Genomic DNA, 21034 nt, shown 5'->3' on the forward strand with positions numbered 1-21034 from the left:
TACGTGACTTGTACATGGTGTATTCTACAACGTGTAAGCATTAAGCAAGGCTAAAGGGAAAGTCTTAACTGATGACATTGAGCTCAGAGTCAGTTGATAGATCAATAAAAGTGATTAGGTTGTGAGTCAATGTAAATCAGGCGCTTCGTGCGGGGAGTGTGTGTGTGTGTGTGTGTGTGTGAGCCTGTTCTAGCCACCTTAGAATAGAGAAAAATCCTCTACCTCATAACGGTAAGCATACTAAAAACCGATAGTAGACAACTCCAACACTTCCATACGACAAAATAAATGACACAATTTGACCATATGTTAACAAACAAAAAAAGATTTATTGTCCAAAAACAAACAAACAATTAAAAGTAACCCCTGGAAAACCGTGACGCTATAAACCGAGAGACATCAATGTAACACTTTACTAAGAACCAATAAACGTCATATGAATACTGTGTAGCGTGAAAGAGTAGTAATGAAAGAAGCCACACCCCTCCCCCCAACCCCTCCCCCTCCGCCCCCCCGCGGACGACCCACTCCCCTCCTTCCACTTTTCTAGTTCTTGTCCTCCTTGTCTGCGCTGTCGTCTTTCTTCTCCTCCTCCTCTGTGGGGTAGGAGGGCCACGTCAGCCGTTCCTGGTAGAAGGAGATGACCACCTGGGGACACTTGATGTTGGCCTCCTTGGCCGGGACCAGGTCCGTCTCATCAGAGTTCTTCCTGTTAGGGGGGGGAGGAGGGGAGATGGTTAAAGTTGTCCAGGAAGCAACACGCACGCACGCACACACACGCACACAGAGAGACACACACACACGCATACCTCCCTATCTATCTACCCTTCCTCCACCCCCACCCAGAGAGCTTTGGACTGTCTGGACATGAACACTTGAACACTTGATCTTTGCACTTCTTATATTTATATTATCTATGACTCTTGCACTATGATGTTGGTTTGCACTGTCTTGTCCTGTCTTGCTCCTGTCCTGCTGTAAACCGTGCTCCACTGTCCCAAACCAAATTCCTAACATGTTTACATGTCATGGCAATAAAGTCTTCTGATTCTGATACACGCATACACACACACACACAGAGGCACACACACACAGACATATATACACACACACACACACACACACACACACACACACACACAGCACACACACAGACATATATATATATATATCTACAGACATCTCTGATTCTGGTCGCTCCACTTTAGCTGTCACCTTCTTCATGCAAATCTTACACACAGCCATGTCAAGATTTGACAAGATGTTTCCAAATTGCAGTACCGGTAGTTGCTTTTTTTTCTTCTTCTTTTTTGTCTTAGGGGCGGTTCTGAGAAACTGTCATATGACAGATGTCTTTTTGACAGGTTATTTATTTGACAGATTACATTGTTTACAAAAAGTTCTGTCATCACTTTCATAGCATCTTCAACCCAGTGGTGTGCCGTCAGGGCCAGCAAGGCCTTCTCTGCTGGCCTAAACATCATCAGAATATACATTTTATTTTAATATATTTTTTCCACAAATATGTATTAATGATTCCCCATAGTCTATTCTCTTCATTTCATAGCTTTCCTCTTGGTTGCGCTGCTTCCAGTCTCCGATTGAGATTTGGAGGGCTGGCCTTTATGTTAGAGCTTTTATCCAATCAAAATGTGTTGCTAGGGGGCTCCAAAATCTGCCCAGCCTGCAAGTTAAACGGTGCCGCGGATTCGACCTGTAACTTAACGTTGGAACGAGAAAACCTGTGGCGTACCTAGTAAACCTACGTAGATGCGAGCAAAAGCAACAACGGCGCCTGCTGTAAGGCTCAATGATGTCAGCACCCAGCACGTCTTTTGATTGGATACGCACTATTGATACGCACTATTGATACGCACTATTGATATTCACTATTGAGATGCGTATATGCCGGTAGATGTGAAACTTTTGAAAGTGCGCAGGGAAACGGAGCATCACAACGAAAGCTTTCGTTGACTGATCGATAATACTGATCGATTGTGTCCTGTTTTTGGGTAAACAATAACTTTCATTTAGGGGACACGATAAAAGCGCCGAGTCCACAAACAGAGAAAACTACGTTGAGCTTCTTTCTTTTCTGGCTGAAAACAACCCAGATTTACATTACCACCTGTCCACAAACAAAGTGTTTACTGGGACGTCAGGCAAAATACAAAACGACCTGATTTTTGCTATTGCTGAAGTGATGTGAGAAGAGATCAAAATGGAGATTAAAAAGGCACCCTTTGTCGCTATTATGGTGGACGAGACGACAGACGTGGGTAATGTAGCGATCTTAAAGATGTTAGTTTAACACTCTTCATTGTAAAAGCGGATTTATTGATTAAAAATGCTTCGGAAATATTAATATAACTCTGTTGTACTTGTCTGACTATGTTAAGGTGATGCAACGCCCGGTTATACTGTGTTTCTGTCTAGTTTCTAGAGCCATGGCGTCATAACGATGGTATTAAGAGGTAGAATAATTCAGGTAGGAATGTGTCGGACATCACTGAAGGCCTAGGTGTGAAATGCACCGCCCGCCACTGCTTCAACCACACAGATAGAGGTGGTGGACAAACACTCTAAGGCGTTTATTATATATAGGAATTTATGATGGTTTTATGACAAATACCGTTGCTATTTTCAAAAACCCTGGTTTACGGTATAACCGCCCAACCCTATGTGATGTAAGGTTACGTTGCCATAAAGTGGTATCGTGGGGGGTGGGTGTATCAGGGTAGTTTTACGAGTACATGAGCATGGTATGAGTATGAGTACATGAGCATGGTATGAGTACTGGCATCGGTGCAGCCCTAATTATTATAAGGAGTCCAGAAGACAGAGGGGTCTAGAAGACAGAGGGGTCCAGAAGTCAAAAGAGTCGAGAACACAGAGGTGGTCTAGAACACAGAGGGGGTCTAGAACAGAATCACTTACCATTTCATGAGGAACATGAGCTCTCCGCTGAAGTCTGTGATTAGTATGATGCGTTCCGGATTAAGGCCTCTGGCGAAGCCCTGCGGTTTCTCTGCCTGAGGGAGACGACAGAGAGAGGAAGAGAGGGGCTTGGTCGCTGGGAGGAAACGTACGAGTTTAAGCGCATAATTATACAATCAAATACAATCAAATACAATGAAACCAAGAAGCGGTCTCCTCCCTCACCTCGTCTTTCCTCTTCTTGGGCCGGCTCTCCTCTCCTCCCGCCTCCTCAGGGTCCTTCGTCTTCCTCTTCCCTCCCGCGGTCTCTTTCTTGTTGTCGCTCTGGGTGGGCTTGTGGTTCTGCATGTACTTGGCGATGAGGTCCGGGCAGTCCAGGTTGTCCTGCGGCTCCCACGTGTTGTCATCGCTACACACAGACAGACAGACAGACAGACAGACAGTCACAATCAGACAGAGCCAGAGAAGTCAGAATCATTTACATTTTCGGCATTTGGCATTTTTTATCCAAAGCGACTTAAAACCAATACGTTCTATATCTAAGTAAGCGAATCATCTATCCACCACAGTCATCGCAAGAAAAATGTATCCTAAGAATTAGGATTTTATTTTATATACAGTATATATACCATTTTTAAAATATATTTTATTTACAGTAGAGAAGCTGTAGAGACAGTCATAGACACAGACACAATCACAGACAAACAGACATTCACAGACCTAAGCCCTATTCTCACAGGGTAATTTGAGGTGGAATTTTTTCTTTACAAATTACGGATATGGCAGATTCGCACGGGATTAAGATCACAGACGACCTCCGTAATTATTACAAATTACTAGAGGTCCCCAGATAATACTAGTCCTGTGCAAATAGGTTCCTTCAAGACTTATTTCTGTGGGTAACCACAAACTGTAGTCATTATCAGGGGTTAATTTTTTAGAACTTCCTTTTTTTCTTAACCGTTTTTTGGTCACTTCCTCATGTCCCCACATGTCAGTACTCACTCTGAGAAGCCTTTCCACTTGAGCAGGAACTCCACCCGACCCTTGACCACCCTGCGGTCTACAACCTTCTCCACCACATACTCTTCCTCCTCCTCCTCTGCCACCTCCTCCACCTTCTTCTTGTTCTGCTTCTTCTTCCCCTTCTCCACCACATACTCTTCCTCCTTCTCCTCTGCCACCTCCTCCACCTTCTTCTTGTTCTGCTTCTTCTTCCCCTTCTTCACCAGCTTGACCTCTTCTTTGGGGGGCTCTGGGGAGAGCAGGAGTAAGCGGGGGGGGGGGGGGGCAGTGTTACTCTGGTTCAAAGCTTTAAATAGAAGTGAGCTATCCAGTTATTTTTATTAGGTCTCTGTTTTTTGGTATTCTATTTGCCCTATCTCAACATGAAATGACAACATTTCGGCCTGGGGTCCAAGGAAAAAGGGACTGCAGTCAAATCCAAGATGACTGCAGTTTTCCCTGAAAAATGACATTCAGATGTTGAGTTAATATGTTTTTTTGACCAAATTCACCTATTTGTTCACCTTAATTAGCATATGTCACATGTAACCTGTTGTCTAGATGTTTTTTCTAGAATTTACCAATAAATATTAGGTCTACGGGCATGATTCAGAATTGAGGTAAAAAGGGTACATTTTACTTTACAACCAAGTAAAAAGACCTACAAATGAGATTTTTCAGGAAAACGGCGGTCATTTTGGATTTGTGCCCTGCACACTGTTTTCTTGGACCTGAAGCCGAATTTGTTTTCATTTCATGTCGAGATAGGGCAAATGGAATACCAAAAAAAAGAAAACCTATGCAAAACAAGAAATGACCCATTTATAGCCCACTCCTACTTTAAAGTTAGCTCACTTGGGGCCGGTTTCCGGTACACAGCTTAAGCCAAGTCCTGGAGTAAATAACTATGGGCCGGTTTCACAGACAAGGCTTAAGCCTAATCCTAGACTAAAAAACATCTTCAATGGAGATTTTACATTGAAAGTGTGATTTAGTCCAGGACTAGGCTTAAGCCTTGTCTCTGAAACCGGCCCTAAATGTTCAATAGAAAAACGAAGAAGCATTTTAGTCGGTGGCCTGCTTGGGTCAGGCGGCATTGTTCTTCCACTGTCAGAGCAGACCTGGAGATGACAGAACACACTCCTATGGATGCTGCTGCACGGGGAGGTCACCTACCTTTAATGGTATATGCGCACGACTACTTTGGCCAAACAGAATCACATGAGATGTTGATGGCTATTCTGACTGTGTCACATGACAGACGACTATTATGACCGTGTCACATGACAGACGACTATTCTGACCGTGTCACATGACAGATGACTATTCTGACCTAGTCACATGAGACAATTATTCTGACCTAGTCACATGACAACTATTGTGACCTAGTCACATGACACAGACGACTATTGTGAGCTAGTTACATGGCACAGACGACTATTGTGACCTAGTAGTCACATGACAGACGACTACTGTGACCTAGTCACATGACAGACGACTATTGTGACCTAGTCACATGACACAGACGACTATTGTGACCTAGTCCACCCCAGCAACTCCATCGTAAAGTTTGCAGACGACACCACCGTGGTGGGCTGCATCTCGGGGGGGGACGAGGCGGCGTACAGGGATGAGGTAGAGCAGCTGAGCAAGCTGTGCAAGGTTAACAACCTGCTGCTGAACCAGTCAAAGACCCAGGAAATCATTGTGGACTTCAGGAGGAAAAAATCTGAGGTCCAGCCCCTGCTCATCGACGGAGGGAGCGTGGAGAGAGTCTCAACCCTCCGATTCCTGGGGGTGCACATACAGGATGACCTGTCCTGGAAGAACAACACAGCAGCCATCATCAAGAAGGCACAACAGCGGCTCTTCTTCCTGAGAGTCCTCAGGAAAGACCACATCGGACAGGAGATGCTGGTGGCCTTCTTCCGCTGCGCAGTGGAGAGCATCCTCACCTACTGCATCTGCAACTGGTTCTCCAGCTGCACAGCCGCAGAGAGGAATGCGCTACAGAGAGTCGTGAGATCGGCCCAGAAGATCACCGGCGCCCCCCTCCCCTCTCTGGAAGAGCTGTACAACACACGCTGCCTCAGGAAGGCCTCCAAGATCTCCAGAGACCCATCCCACCCTGGGTACGAACACTTTGCTCGGCTTCCCTCGAACAGGCGGTTCAGGACCATGTTCGCAAGGACAAACAGACTGAAGCTCAGCTTCTACCCCAGGGCCATTCAGGCCCTGAACACAGCAAAGACCTAGGTTCTGGGCCCTGGACAGTCTGGACGGATTGATGGCAGCTGCTGGATTGAAATCAGGTGTAGTGCTGAGGCACAAATGTGTACATTTCAAGCCTGCAAACTGCGACACTTTAAATGAATGTGCTATAACACTATGTGCAATATGACAACCCTAGGGTACATAAGGTTGCAGAGAATAGGAAATGTTAGAATAGGTATAGCATAGCATAGAGTACAGCACAGTGTTTTATTTGTATAGTATAGTATAGTGGATAGTGTACATAGCCTTTATGTATGTAAACCAGCTCCTTTCCCTTCTTGTTTTTTAGTTTTTTTCTTTCCTAGCACCAGGGGAGCCCCCCCCCTCCCAAATTTCGTTGTTTGGTACCTGTACTATATTAATGACAAATAAAGACCATTCATTCATTCATTCATTCATTCATTCACATGAATGACAGACGACTATTGTGACCTAGTCACATGACACAGACGACTATTCTGACCTAGTCACATGACACAGGCGACTATTCTGACCTAGTCACATGACACAGGCGACTATTCTGACCTAGTCACATGACACAGGCGACTATTCTGACCTAGTCACATGACACAGGCGACTATTCTGACCTAGTCACATGACACAGGCGACTATTCTGACCTAGTCACATGACACAGGCGACTATTCTGACCTAGTCACATGACACAGGCGACTATTCTGACCTAGTCACATGACACAGGCGACTATTCTGACCTAGTCACATGACACAGGCGACTATTCTGACCTAGTCACATGACACAGGCGACTATTCTGACCGAGTCACATGACACAGGCGACTAATTGTGATCTAGTCACATGACACAGACATGGATGACTATTCTGACAGGGTTCTCCTCTCCTTTCAACCTTTTACAAAGTTAAACTTCACAGTCAGAGGGAACTGAGTGTGTCCAGACTATTTCAGGGGACTAGACTCATGAATAAAGGATGTGAAGAGCACACTACCTTTGCAGTCAAACCACAGAGAGCTCAAGAGACAGATCTCAGTGAATCAGAGATGGCCACCCCCCCCCCAAAACAACAACAACAACATTCATGAGACAGAAACAATAGATCACAGATCACAGTTGAGGATATTAGTAGAAGTCAAGTCAAGTAAAACACCTGTAACTGCCACCGCAGCAGTAGCCGTAACAACGGGGGCGTCGCTAGTAGGGGCTTCAGTGGCGGAAGAGTCACTCATAGTCAGGCTGGACGACGAACACACCGGTTCCCGCTCAACGTACGAACGTCACCCGGGCTAAACAGGGTGAGAGGGGCGGAGGAACGGGTGAGGAAGAGGGGGGTTCAGGAATTGAATCAAAACTGGCACCTGGGAGAAATCACAGAAGGCTCGAGGAGACAATTGCACAAACACACAATAGTCACACAGTCACTAATAGCCTAGGTGCACAAGATGGCGTCGTTTGACTTCCGGCGTACGACTACTTGCATAAGAACTTCCGGTCTGGTTTGTTGTTACAGAAAGAGATGGCTTTTTACACTCGCTGTTTACAGGATCTCCCGAAAATCACGGTCGATGACGGACATCGAATCGTTAGCGCTTCCTCGGTAGCCCATTCTAGCAAACGAGAAAAGGGATTCAAGATGTATATTTCGGGCTACCTCAACAACTATGAGGGTGAGTAACTGCATAATTAGCTAGAATACTAGCTAGCTAGCACTAACGTTAGCTTTTTAGCTGGCTATGTTGCAACTACCTTGCTACTTTGTACTAGCCAGCTACATTCAAAACACAATATCAATAACGTTACATTCTTGATTAACATTAACTTTATTATCTGTCTCTTTTTCAGTATCAAACAAAGATACAAGTACAGGAGAGGTCAGCGTCAGGGCGAGCTGATAGGTCCATGAGGAAGCATGAGAAACCTCACAATTTGAGAGTAGGGGGATGCACAGTTATCTAGCTTTTACAGATAGCTAGCTAGCTAGCTAGCTCTAGTTCTCAATCATGTTCTGGGGAGTCAATGTTGCCAGAGTTTGGATGTTAGGCAAAACACCAGTCAGTGATTTGAAATGAACGTTAGGTGCAGCATGTTTAGCTTGGCATCCCCAGAAAATGGTTAGAGAATTTCTGTTCTATTTCAGATGTTCCACTCACCTAACTGTATCGGTTGCTATTCACAATATTCATACTTCCTTTAAATGAATCAGTTGAGACAGTTTACAGAACCAAAAATGTAAAAGATCCAGTGCAGAGTTCTGTACTGCTGAAATGTTACTTCAGATTTAGAGTTTTCCTTGAACCCATGTAAGGTCTGTCTCAACTTATTCTTCTTTTTAAATCATGAATCAGTAAATGAAGACTGACAATTCTACTACCATTTAATAAAGTATGAACACATTTTTAATGTCACCTCTTTCCTTACTATTTCAGGTTATATTGAAGGACTCATGCCCTGTGGAGCTCAAACATACACAGTGCTCCTGTGTCGCTGGTACAACATTATGTAACCACACCGTTGCTCTGTTGTATCAGTCTGTACATTACTCGCAGCTGAAGACTCCAGTGGTCCCGCCTGTCCTGAGCTGCACAGAGAGCGAGCAGCGTTGGCACAAGCCAAGAACAATGGTAAGTAGTTTGGGGGGAAAAACATATGAAGGCCTACATAAGCACACATGACATCAATATCTAAACAAATGTCTTTCAATTAAATAGGGTGTGAAGCCAGGCCCAGTAGACAAAATGGTTGTCTTGTCTACGAGGCCTAAACCAAAACAGAGGACGATGGCTGATGGCGTGAGGTAAGTTCTGAAATATAAATCCGACACATATTCTGTTCATTGTTAAAAAAAGGGCATCCACAGAGCCCTTGGTAAGTAGCATGGTAGTAGTGCAGTATGGATCCCCTATTTGTTTTTTTACAATGAATGAAAGTGCCAGTTTAGGAGATTTGTTAGTCCCAAGGAATGCTCAGGTGAAATGGTAACCTGACTCCACCAGATGGTTTGTCATTGTAAAAAGTAAGAGGATCACCACTGTATTTTAAATGTATTACCGGTAAAGTGAATTTGTAATTATACCATGGTACTTGGTCCTGATTGGCTATAGCCTAACTATTCTGGTGGGTACATGCAAGTGGTAGTTTACTTTCTGTAAAGATACAATTATAGTATTGTAAAGAAGTTTACATGTAAATGAAGGCCATGGTATACATGATATGAACCACCAGGAGACATGAGTGAGTTAAAAAAATATATTTTTATTGTAAATCACCTCTAGACCTCGGGACCTCTTTCTTAACTCCAGTCCTCGGGACTAGAAGATTTTTTGTTGTAACCAGGAACTCACACACCTGATTTAACTAATCAAGGGCTTTTCTGATGGTTTGATTGGTTCAGTCATTAAATCAGGTGTTAAATCTGGACTGGATTTGAATGAATGAATGAATGAATGATGAATGAATGAATGAATGGTCTTTATTGTCATTGCTACAGTACAGGTACCAAACAACGAAATTTAGGACCAGGAACTCACACACCTGATGTAAACGGTTACAGCTCGAAGTGGCGGTGAGGTCTGGAAAAATATTGACAAGGTCTTTAAAAAGTCTTAGAAAGGTATTGAAATTAACCTCAAGATTCCTGTATATACCCTGAAAAGTTATTATTATTGTTATTATACTTAGACGATCCACAACAGAACAGCAGCTGATATAACCAAACTATAACGGCCAACATGTTGTAATTTAACAGTTTTTAAAATGATGTCCAGTTCAAAGAAGAAAACATACCGTTGCTAAAGGAACAGGCTCCTCAGGGTCAGTAGAGGATACCTTAGCCCGGGTGACCATCACCAGAGGTAAAAGGCTCGATCATGCGCCAGAAGCACATGAAATAATCATAGGTAGTAAACCTTAAGACAAGCCAGAATACATGACGTGTTAATTTTATCTATACAGTTGTTAGACTACAAGCAAACATGTATGTATACATGAATTAATGAATGAATGAATGATCTTTATTGTCATTGTAACAGGTACAACGAAATGCAAATGCAAACCCTAGGTGCTAACAAACAAACAGTCTTAACATAATAAAAAAAACAAGAATGAGACATAAATAGGGGGGGGGATAAGTGGTCGGTAGACATCTGAGAATGTATCTATAAGGTGAACTTCTATACCTATACACTATATGGCCTATTCACAGGGGAGTATATAGACAGGGGGGAGTTAGCATGTAACTGTGTACTTTTATAAACATATGGACTAGTAGACTTGTATACAGTATATGATCCTTATCACAAGAATATGATCCTTATCACACGATGGGTACAGTACTTATTATCTACTACGTGGGTGTGCGTGAGAGAGATGGGGGTGGAGAGACTGAACAGGTGAGTTAATTTGCCTGGGGGGATTAATAAACGAAATTATACAAATCAGACATACCTGGTGTAAAAGCGTATGTCCTCGTCGGAACCTGCGAATCGCCGCAGGCTGAAGTTGGCCTGTAGCTGGACGGTCTCTAGCTGTTTCTGGAGCCTTTCTATGTCCTTCCTCAATGACTCGTTTTGGGCCAGGACGTCATCCAAAGCAGCAGGATCAGGAGCCAAGCAGTAATCATGGTCTGGCCGGGTGACCTCCATCTCATCAGAGGAGTCCTGCATTGCTATCATAGGGGCGACCGCAGCACGCTCACGGAGCTCCCACACACCTAGCCTGGGTGCTGATTTGCCGAACTGGTTCCCTGGTTTACCTTTAATTGGTGACACGAAATGCGTCCCGCCGAATCTTCGCTAGCCACTTAGCATTTGCCTCAGAGTTGCTTGGGAAGGAATGAAAACTTAAGTGCGAATTATAGCGCGCCGAATTCACACATTGTGGCACACAACAGTGGTCAGTGGAGCCTGATTCACGTCGTTGGTACGTGAACCCACGTTTTTGAATTGTTCCACTCATGACCGCTAATAAGTAATGTATTGTATAATAACTAATGTAATATGACGGCTAACTAATGACTAGGATGTCAACATCCGGCTACACCGGAAGTTCTTATGCAAGTAGACGCACCCGGAAGTTCCGCAGCGCGACGTTAATGCAACAAGCCTATTTGCGGTCAGTGTTGAAGTCTACGGAGCAATTCGTAAGCGTCTAGCAGCTGGTAGCTGCTGGTTTGCTAACTCAGCCTGGTATGCAGCATTGAAATCTGCAACTCACAACAGCCGTGACTTAACACATCATGATAACTAAAAGTAACCATAATGCAACAGGGAAACGGCACATCCGCGACATGGGTGATCACCTTTTAGAGGACGTGGCTTGAACAATGACTTGTGTACTGTGAATTGAGGGAGCCCCCCCCCTCAAATAACTAAAAAAGAGCCCTAAACTACAACGAAGGAAGAAACCTCAGCGTGGGTCTATGGAACACGAGAGGGAGAGTCCGGCACCTGCAGCAGGGATAGCTGGTGCTCCAGGATGTGTGGGAGGATCGTGTTGAAGGCCGAGCTGAAGTCCACGAACAGGATCCTGGCGTAGTTGCCTGCAGTGTCTAGGTGTTCTAGTGCGTAGTGCAGAGCCATGTTCACGGCGTCCTCCGTGGATCTATTGGCTCTGTACGCGAACTGCAGGGGGTCCAGCACAGGATCCGTGATGAGCTTCAGGTAGGCCAGGACAAGGCGCTCCAGGACCTTCATGACGACAGAGGTCAGAGCGACGGGTCTGTAGTCGTTGAGGCCTGTGACCTTGGCCTTCTTGGGGACGGGGATGATGGTTGACGCCTTGAAGCACGCTGGGACGTGACGCAGCTCCAGCGAGGCGTTGAAGATGTGGGTAAACACCGGGGCCAGCTGGTCGGCGCAGTGCTTCAGGACAGAGGGAGAGACGGAATCCGGACCAGCTGCCTTCCGGGGATTCTGCCTCTTAAACAGTCTGTTTACCTCTCGCACTGTGACAGAGAGAGGGGGTGGGGAAAGGGGGTAGCAGGAGGGACATTGGCCCCCCTGGGGGACGGGGGTGGTGGTTGTAGCCGGGGGGGGTGGAGGGAGAGGGCGGGGGTGGGCGGGAACCTCTCTTTCTCAAACCTACAGTAGAACTCGTTCAGCTCGTTAGCGAGAGGGAGGTTGTCGGACATCAGCGGGGACTTGGGTTTGTAGTTGGTGATGGTCTTTAGGCCTTTCCAGACGGAGGCGGAATCCCCCTCAGAGAGCTGTTGCTGCAGCTTCTCCGAAAAGCGATGCTTCGCCTCCGTCACCGCTTTGGCGAACCTGTACTTGGCTTGCTTGACCCCACGTCCCCACTGCGCCTAGCCACCTCCTTCTCTGACCTCAGACGCCTTAGTTGGGATGAAAATCAGGGCTTGTCGTTGTTGAAAGACTTCCTGGAGCGGAGGGGGACACACACCTCCTCGCCAAAGCTGATAAATGATGTAACAGTGTCTGTGTATACATCCAGATTGTTACCAGCCTCTGGCCCCGCCCACTCCACTAAGTCCTGGTCACAGCCTCCTGAAGTTTGCAGACGACACCACCCTGGTGGGCCTCATCTCCAGGGGGGACGAATCTGCCTACAGGGGTGAGATCGAGGGGCTGCAGAGCTGGTGCAGTTTTAACAATCTGGAGCTAAACGCTCTAAAAACAGTGGAGATGGTGGTGGACTTCCGTAGGAAAGCAGCCCTGCCCCCTCCCATCACGCTGGGAGGTACCCCGGTGGCCTCCGTGGAGTCATGCCGCTTTCTAGGCATGACCATCTCCCGGGATCTTAAGTGGGAGCGGAACACCGAGGCCCTCACGAAGAAGGCCCAGAAGAGGATGTTCTTCCTCCGGCAGCTAAGGAAATTCAGGCTGCCGAGGTCCATGATGGTCCAGTTTTACACGGCCATCATAGAGTCCATCCTCACCCACTCCATCATCACCTGGTTCCCTGCTGCAACGACCAAGGACAAGGCCAAGTTGCAGCGGGTGATACGTTCAGCAGAGAGGGTGATCGGCTGTCCCTTGCCCTCCCTCAACTCCTTGCATGACACCAGGGCTCTGAGGAGGGCAAGAAAGATCATGGCCGACCCCTTCCACCCCGGCCACGGCCTCCTCACCCTGCTTCCCTCTGGAAGAAGGTTGCGGCTGCCTAAGGCACTGAAGGCCCGCCACAGGCTCAGTTTCTTCCCCTCAGCCGCCAGGCTGCTAAATGACTCTGGCTTCCCCCTCCCCCCCGCCTCCAAGTCTTCCCAGGACTGAACATGCACTAGACCTTGAATAACTCTGCACTGCACTTTATTTACAGCACTATCCATGCACTGTCTGTCCTGTGTTGTCCTGTTTTTGCCTGTTTTTGCATTTGTATTGTACTTGTTTTGTTCATATATATGTGAAAAAAGCATAAATGCACCTTCTGTAATGCCAAAGCAAATTCCTATACGTGTCAAGCATAATGGCAATAAACGTTATCTGAATCTGAATCTGAATCTGAGTCAGCTGAAAGAGAGGTTGGGTAAAAGCAGGTTCCTAGACACAGTGATGCCAGATGTTGTCAAGCCAACTGTGATGGTTCCCTACTGGAGTTTCACTACTGAATACACAAACACCCGGAGGGGTACAGGAGAACGCAATAAACAATGTGAACTGTAGATATGGAGATATATGTTTTTCGTCAACAGTTTTGAAAGTTTTGGACATTTCAGCGACGTTGCCACAACGCCAGATTATTTCATGTTTGTTTATTTACCCTTCAAATTAATTTGTACATGGCCATGAAAAATATCAAACGCTACAAGATGTCTTTAAAAACCAAGCTCCAATTCCTTTAGAAAAGTTTATTAATTTATTCAATGTTCTAATTAATGTAGACAATAAATAATTACATAATTACATAAACAAATAAATACATAAATAGTTCAATAAATAAATAGATAGATAGATAAATAGATAGATAGATAATACATAAATATAATATAGCATAAAAGACATTCATAACAGAACTATTCTCAACATCCGTGCTCGTGATATACTTGGTCGCTTGTGCCGTCGAGGAACCTCTTCAGCTGCACCACGTGGTGTTTCACCTCGCGTCTCACCGTCTCCCATGCGCATGCGCTGTGTTCCTGAAGAGCATACAGAGAGCTGTCAGACACCTGCGACCACCATGGCACCAAACACTGGAAACTGCTAGTTTCTGTGGCAACGTGCCAGCAACATGCACATCCGTTATGTGATCAAAAGGAGAAGCAGCTTTACTCTTTCATTTGGTAAGTTTGATGACATAGTTAATATGATATTTCAGGACAAACCTTCTCTTTCAGGAAGCTGTCCAGCTGGTCAAAGAAGGCCTTGAGAGACCCGCTGACATTAGTCGTGTTAACCCCGTCTCCAGACGTCTTCACCACGTCTCCAACCTAGAAAACAACGGAATGACGTCAGATTGTTGTCAAAGTTTCAGCCTTTTAGCTCTCACGCCATGAAAGGACGTGTGGTTCTGTTCTAGCCTCCAGCAGGGTGTGAAACACCCTGAACACGTCACCATTGGCCCGGACATGAGTACAGTAGGTCTGATCAGACTCACACAGGCCTCCAGATTGTCAACCTGACGAGATATGATGTTCTTGAAAAGCTTCAGTTCCTCCCGGTTCCACGTGACCGAGGTCAGGTTGTTGTTGAATATCCTGGTCACCGGACTCAAAGCTCGGAGGGCCACGAGGAAGACGTCCTCACGCTAAATGGAAGAGGACAGAGAGGATGGATGGATGGATGGATGAGAGGATGGACTAATGGATGGATGGATGAGTGGATGGATGGATGAGAGGATGGACTAATGGATGGATGGATGGATGAGTGGATGAGTGGATGGATGGATGAGTGGATGGATGGATGTGTGGATGGATAGATGGATGACACTCAAATACATATTAAACCGCTATGACACAACAGGCTACTTGAGATTCCAATCATGAAGTAGTAAATAATCGAATGAATGTTAATAATTAATAACTCGATCTAATAATATTAATGTTAATATTGATATTAATCATATTACAATAATAATATAAATAATAATAATAATAATTATTATTATTATGTTACCTGTGCGTCCACGTAAACACCCTCTGGGAACATGCGCGCAGGCCTTGGCAGGCACTGCACGGGATAGCAACCGCCCTGCAGAATCAAGTCACGTGTCAGAGAAATGTACTTATTGTAAGTCACTAAAAGACTAAACATGTAGTTAACATGTAGGCTATTACATTATAAACGGATTTGCCGTTTATCATATCATCCGTTATCCTCATAATAATAATAACAATAATAATAATAATAATAATAATAATAATAATAATAGTGAGTTTTATTTATATAGCATCTTCTTAAAACAGTGTTAAAAAGTGCTTTATAAATACCGGTAGCCTAAATTAAATAGATATACGCAAAACTAATAGAATATAGAAACATTAAAACACAACACGTTAAAAATAATGAGGGTTAAAGGCTATAGTTATAATAAGATATTTAAATTTAAATACCGATCTAATATGCCTAATATGGTGAATTTCCAGTGTCAACAGTAACAAGCTGCCATACCATGTCAGAGAGCAGCTCGATGCTCCGGTCGTTCAGTCTGCCGAGTCTGAACCGCGTCCAGCCGCACGAGCCAGCCACGCGCCACACACACGCCGCCGCTACACACATGCGCACTAGATTCAACACAGACATGTTTCTGTAGATTGGCAACAGGTTATCAGTGATGTTAATCTGGATCCATTATGATATTTTACTGCCGATACCCACCTTATAAATCTCTCTGTATAAAAGTCCCTGTGTGGTTGTGGTTATACTGGCAAAGTTTCGGTTTCTGTGTGGTGGCATTGCATTTTAAATTAACCTGAAAAAAGAAGAAAAGTGAACCAAAATGTTTCCAAATTGGTCAACAGTTTTCATCCAGATGCAGACTTACGTCATATGTAGCCTATTCCATGGTCCAAGACAACAGACAGGGCAGTATTCCCCTCAAAACCCATCTTTTTAAATGTGCTTTTAATCTTTAACTATTTGTATTGTTGTTTTTACCTTGACTGTGCTTTTGTTTAACTTTTTATTTATCTAGCTATTGTTGTTCTTTCGATGGATTGTATTGTCTTTGAGTACTGAGGAATGCATTATTATTATAATCATTATTATAATTAATTAATGAATTATATAATTAATTAATTATTATTATTGTTATTATTATACCCAGTCCTAAGAACTAGAGAGGGCATTAGCGATGTGGTGCAAGGTCTCTCTGGAAACTACTTTCCCTTTTCACTCTCTTGGTGAATTCTGATGAATCTGATTGTGCAGGGCCGGCCCTGTAATTGGGTAACTTCCCCGTGGGTCTTTTTGACAGTTGGTTTTGTTTAGAGTTAGGGTTAGACTTCTAGAGCAGTGATGCCACCTAGTGTACAGCTTGGGTTGTGTTTAGGTGTCATTTTGGTCATTTTGGTATGATTTCTGCCCGTCCAGAAATGCAGGCTAGCTAGGGTTAGGGTTAATAAATAGGCTTGCCATCATAGATAAATAGGCTTGCCATCATAGAGTTCACATAGAGTTCACTGTGTGTCAGGTAGACAGACATTTCCTCTGCTCATTACTGTGCACAAATGTACTGTACTAAACCCTGGCTATACAGCTATGTACTGTACTAAACCCTGGCTGTACAGCCCTGGGCACCCGGTGTGGTCTGCTGCTGCTGTGGCCCATCTGCTTCAAGGTTGGACGTGTTGTTCGTTCGGAGATGCTCTTCTGCATACCTTGGTTGTAAACGAGTGGTTATTTGAGTTGTCATTTCGTGAGTTTAGAATGATAAGGTTCTATCTCCATTTAGAATGATAAGGTTCTATCTCCGTTTAGAATTATAAGGTTCTATCTCCGTTTATAATTATAAGGTTCTATCTCCGTTTAGGGCAGTTCAGAGATATTGAGCGTCAAAGTTTTTACATTCCATTATGTTTTGTGAGATGGAACCTTTGTATTTTATGAATTACTAACTCAAAAATGTCAACATTTTAAAAATAACACCACATAGGCATTAATAAACACCTAATGGATCAGATTATGTAAAAAACTCAATTTTGACAAAAATAGAACCTTATAATTCTAACGTCACGATTTGTCATTTATCTGTTGCTGTTGCCATTCTACCAGCTGCCATTCTATCAGCTCGAACCAGTCTGGTCATTCTCCTCTGACCTCCATCAACAAGAGAGAACTGCCGCTCGCTCACTGGATATCTTCTCTTTTTCGGACCATTCTCTATAAACACTAGAGATGGTTGTGCGGGAAAATCCCAGTAGATCAGCACTTTCTGAAATACTCAAACCCGGCCCGTCTGGCACCAACAACCATGCCATGTTCAAATTCACTTAAATCACATTTCTTCCCCATTCTGATGCTTCTTGGTTTGAACTTCAGCAGATCGTCTTGACCATGTCTACATGCCTAAATGCATTGAGTTGCTGCCACATGATTGGCTGATTAGATATTTGTGCTAACGAGCAGTTGAAAAGATGTACCTATGAAGTGGCCCTATGAGTGTATAACAGGGTCACATCACAAGGTCTATTCATAATGGAGACTTTCACCAATAAAATAATCGTCTGATTCTTGGTCGGTTATATCTTTACTTGAAGAAGTCTGACTCAGTTAAGAGTAAAACCCCCGTCAGCCAAGATCTGAAACGAGGAATCAGTTAGATGTAACCCTATTGCTCTTAATGTTTGTGGTGAAAAACTAATTTACAACACCTGTACATAATGAGTACAAAACAATTGTGTATGTGATGAACTGTTACAGTATAGTATTCAGCACTGGCGGACTCAGAGGGGGGGCAGGGGGGCGACCGCCCCTCCTGGTGCCCCCACGGTTGAAAAACGTCTCTTAAGTGCCCTTTTGAGTGGCAAAAATTAGAGGATGTGAATTTTTCTTTTAGAGGATGTGCCCTATTGGCTGCCCTTCCAATGGTCTAAACTTGACCATGTGCACTGATGGGGTCCCATGTTGTGCAGTAGATGCCCTTTTTTCCTTTTCGCCCCTGCCCTTCAAACAGCCTGAGTCCGCCACTGGTATTCAGTATGTAGAGATTACCTGGTCCCCAGGATGGTGGTACAGCGGGGAAATTAAGCCAGATTCCCTCACTATTTTAATATCAGATGCTCTTCCACCTCAAGATGATGCTGCCTGCAGGACTACACACAATAACATATAAATATAATATAATATATTCTATTTTTAAATAACATGGTTAGCGTGCATTATTGAGAGGGGAGTCTATGAGACAGAGTGCCACTACGGGAGGCCCTGCAGAGCCTCGACTATCAGCAGCCCCCAGAGTTGGGGCTGAGTCTTCAGTGCCTGAGGTACCTCCCCACAGCCAAGGGGGTGCGTCACTGGTCCCCTGTGGAGAAGGGGGCTTGTCTGGAGCTCCACTGCCCCGAGCCCGGAAACCACCCGCGTTGTCCCGGGACTACGACTTGTCCTAACCTTGACTCGAGGGCGAGTCTTTTTGGACAAAGGGGAAAGGAGTGTAGTGTGATTGCCTAGGGAAGCTCACCCTAATTAGTAATTGGCTGCACATGTAGCCTTGCCTGCGAACTCTGTCAGAGACTCTGCAGGACATTTAAGTCAGAGCCGGGAGACAGGCAAGGTGAACAGGTGCGCTGCGGTCTGGGGGTCTCACGCCCACGTTACAGGACTCACACTCATCCTGGGGGGGTGGCGTGTTCGTGTACCATTTAGGGGCACCGGCACAGAAGAGCCAGCTAGACAGGGGGAGTTTAGGGGTTTTGCAAGTTAGTTAGGGACGTGGGCTGATCAGGAGTGTGGCCCAGCTGCTCCCGTGTGACGGGAGTGTTTGGCCAGCCGCCGCACTCTCCCTGTGTTCCTGCGCCGCCGAGGGTCTTCCCCTAGACAACGACTCACCCGCTACAGTCACTTCGGACGGTCGCAGTTAACTGCTCCGACCCCAGGGGGGGGGGGGGGGCTTGGAAAACCGGCAAGTTATGTGCCATTTTAATCTGTTTACACATGTTTGTTGTCTTTGTCTAGGCCTAGGAATTGTTATTAATATAAATAAGTGTTATACTAGTATTTCAATTACAGCGGGTTGTCGGCTAGGACCGACAAGGGGGGGTAGACCAGGGTTTGGGCACAAGCCAAGTAATTAGCCTATAGTAATCGATGTGTGGATCACTGGGTCCTGTGTTGACCACCTTATGCGTGCGTGAATCATTGCCGTGCCGTGGCTCTAGAAAGCGTGTGCTCTAATGTGTGGCTTTAAGCGTGTGCTCTAACGTGTGACTTTAAGCGTGTGCTCTAACGTGTGACTTTAAGCATGTGCTCTAACATGTGGCTTTAAGCTTGTGCTCTAACGTGTGGCTTTAAGCATGTGCTCTAACGTGTGACTTTAAGCTTGTGCTCTAACGTGTGACTCTAACGTGTGGCTTTAAGCATGTGCTCTAACGTGTGACTCTAAGCGTGTGCTCTAACGTGTGACTCTAACGTGTGGCTTTAAGCGTGTGCTCTAACGTGTGGCTTTAAGCTTGTGCTCTAATGTGTGGCTTTATGGAGCATGACTCACTATACCTATAGCCCAGTGGAGGCTGATGACTTCCAGAATTGAGGAGGCCAATTTTTTTCCCGCTTGCTCGCTTCACTCGCGATGGAATGTTCCCTGTTCTTCTTATCTGTCTTTGTTAAAAATTATTAATTTGTGTTTGGCGGTACTGAAGGGATTGGGACACTCTCAGGATGGTGGATGAAGCAGCTTTTATTGCCTGCACAATGGGTCATCAAATAAACAAAACAATTGGCATGAATCTCTGGTCCGCCTGCAGCAGCTATTGTCCCTTCTGCTCAGGCTCACGACATTCACCACAACATACTACATACAATCAATGACATGTCAAAAGCACTCAAACACTATGTCAATCAGACACACAACATACAATTCAGAACAATACTTCATCCATTTCTAATATTTATCCTGCAGAACAGCACTCATACACGCGTGTGGCGGTACTACACGGAGGCCAGGCCTCCTGTGCCCACCCATTTTCAGTGATTTGGCCAATCACATATTGCCATGAAAAAAATTGCATTACATTGACTTCTATGAGAAACCACTTTCCGACAGGAGGCCTGGCCTCCGTGTAGTACCTTTTTCCGCCACACGCGTGTATGAGTGCTGTTCTGCAGGATAAATATTAGAAATGGATGAAGTATTGTTCTGAATTGTATGTTGTGTGTCTGATAAAAAAATATAATTATTGCTTTTTAAAATCTCTCTCTCTTCTCTCAAATTATTGGGGAGGCCAGGCCTCCTCCACCTCAATGGAGGAGCCTCCACTGCTATAGCCTATGACAGGGGGAGTGCCTGAGTCTAGTAGCCTACAGTACCCAGAACGGTTTCCTAGCTTACCCAACCTGTGCTGTCTTAATAATGGCCCTGTAAAATAAAGTGGCCCTTTTTGTATTTAAAGTCATTGTCTGTGTCCTCTGTGCTTGTGGTCTGACAGTAGACCGGTTTGGTCTACCCCACCAAGGAGGTTTATTACAGTATCAACACGTTTTTGTTGATGCCCTGCTTAACGGCGGGGCTTCCTTTCCTTGTGAACAATAAGAATTCATCTCTGTCAACTGACAGGCCTATGTTGCACTAACCCGGGATAAAAGAATAACCCGACACATTTGTACATTCTCATACTTGATACAACTTCATTGGTTTGTTCAATTTGCTCGTCTTCACCATTCACAGCCATGATAAAAATGTCATAGCACATTGCCTCACATTAATGCTTCATTCTTCTCAATAAAGGTGCGGTTCTAGCAACA

At 44.9% G+C, this 21034-nt stretch overlaps 1 protein-coding gene across 1 annotated transcript; it reads right to left on the reverse strand.

Annotated features, from left to right (window-relative positions):
- Positions 1-546: 546 nt before the first annotated feature.
- On the reverse strand, positions 547-10849 carry LOC308168998 (chromobox protein homolog 1-like; the record flags this gene model as incomplete). Its single annotated transcript, XM_080543636.1, has 5 exons — positions 547-709; positions 2938-3032; positions 3163-3346; positions 3943-4192; positions 10663-10849. The coding sequence occupies 5 exons, from the start codon at positions 10847-10849 to the stop codon at positions 547-549; spliced, it is 879 nt and encodes a 292-aa protein (XP_080399762.1).
- Positions 10850-21034: the final 10185 nt, after the last annotated feature.

Source organism: Nansenia antarctica (genome assembly GCF_963989245.1).
Source record: "Nansenia antarctica genome assembly, chromosome: 12".
Lineage (NCBI taxonomy): Eukaryota > Metazoa > Chordata > Actinopteri > Argentiniformes > Microstomatidae > Nansenia > Nansenia antarctica.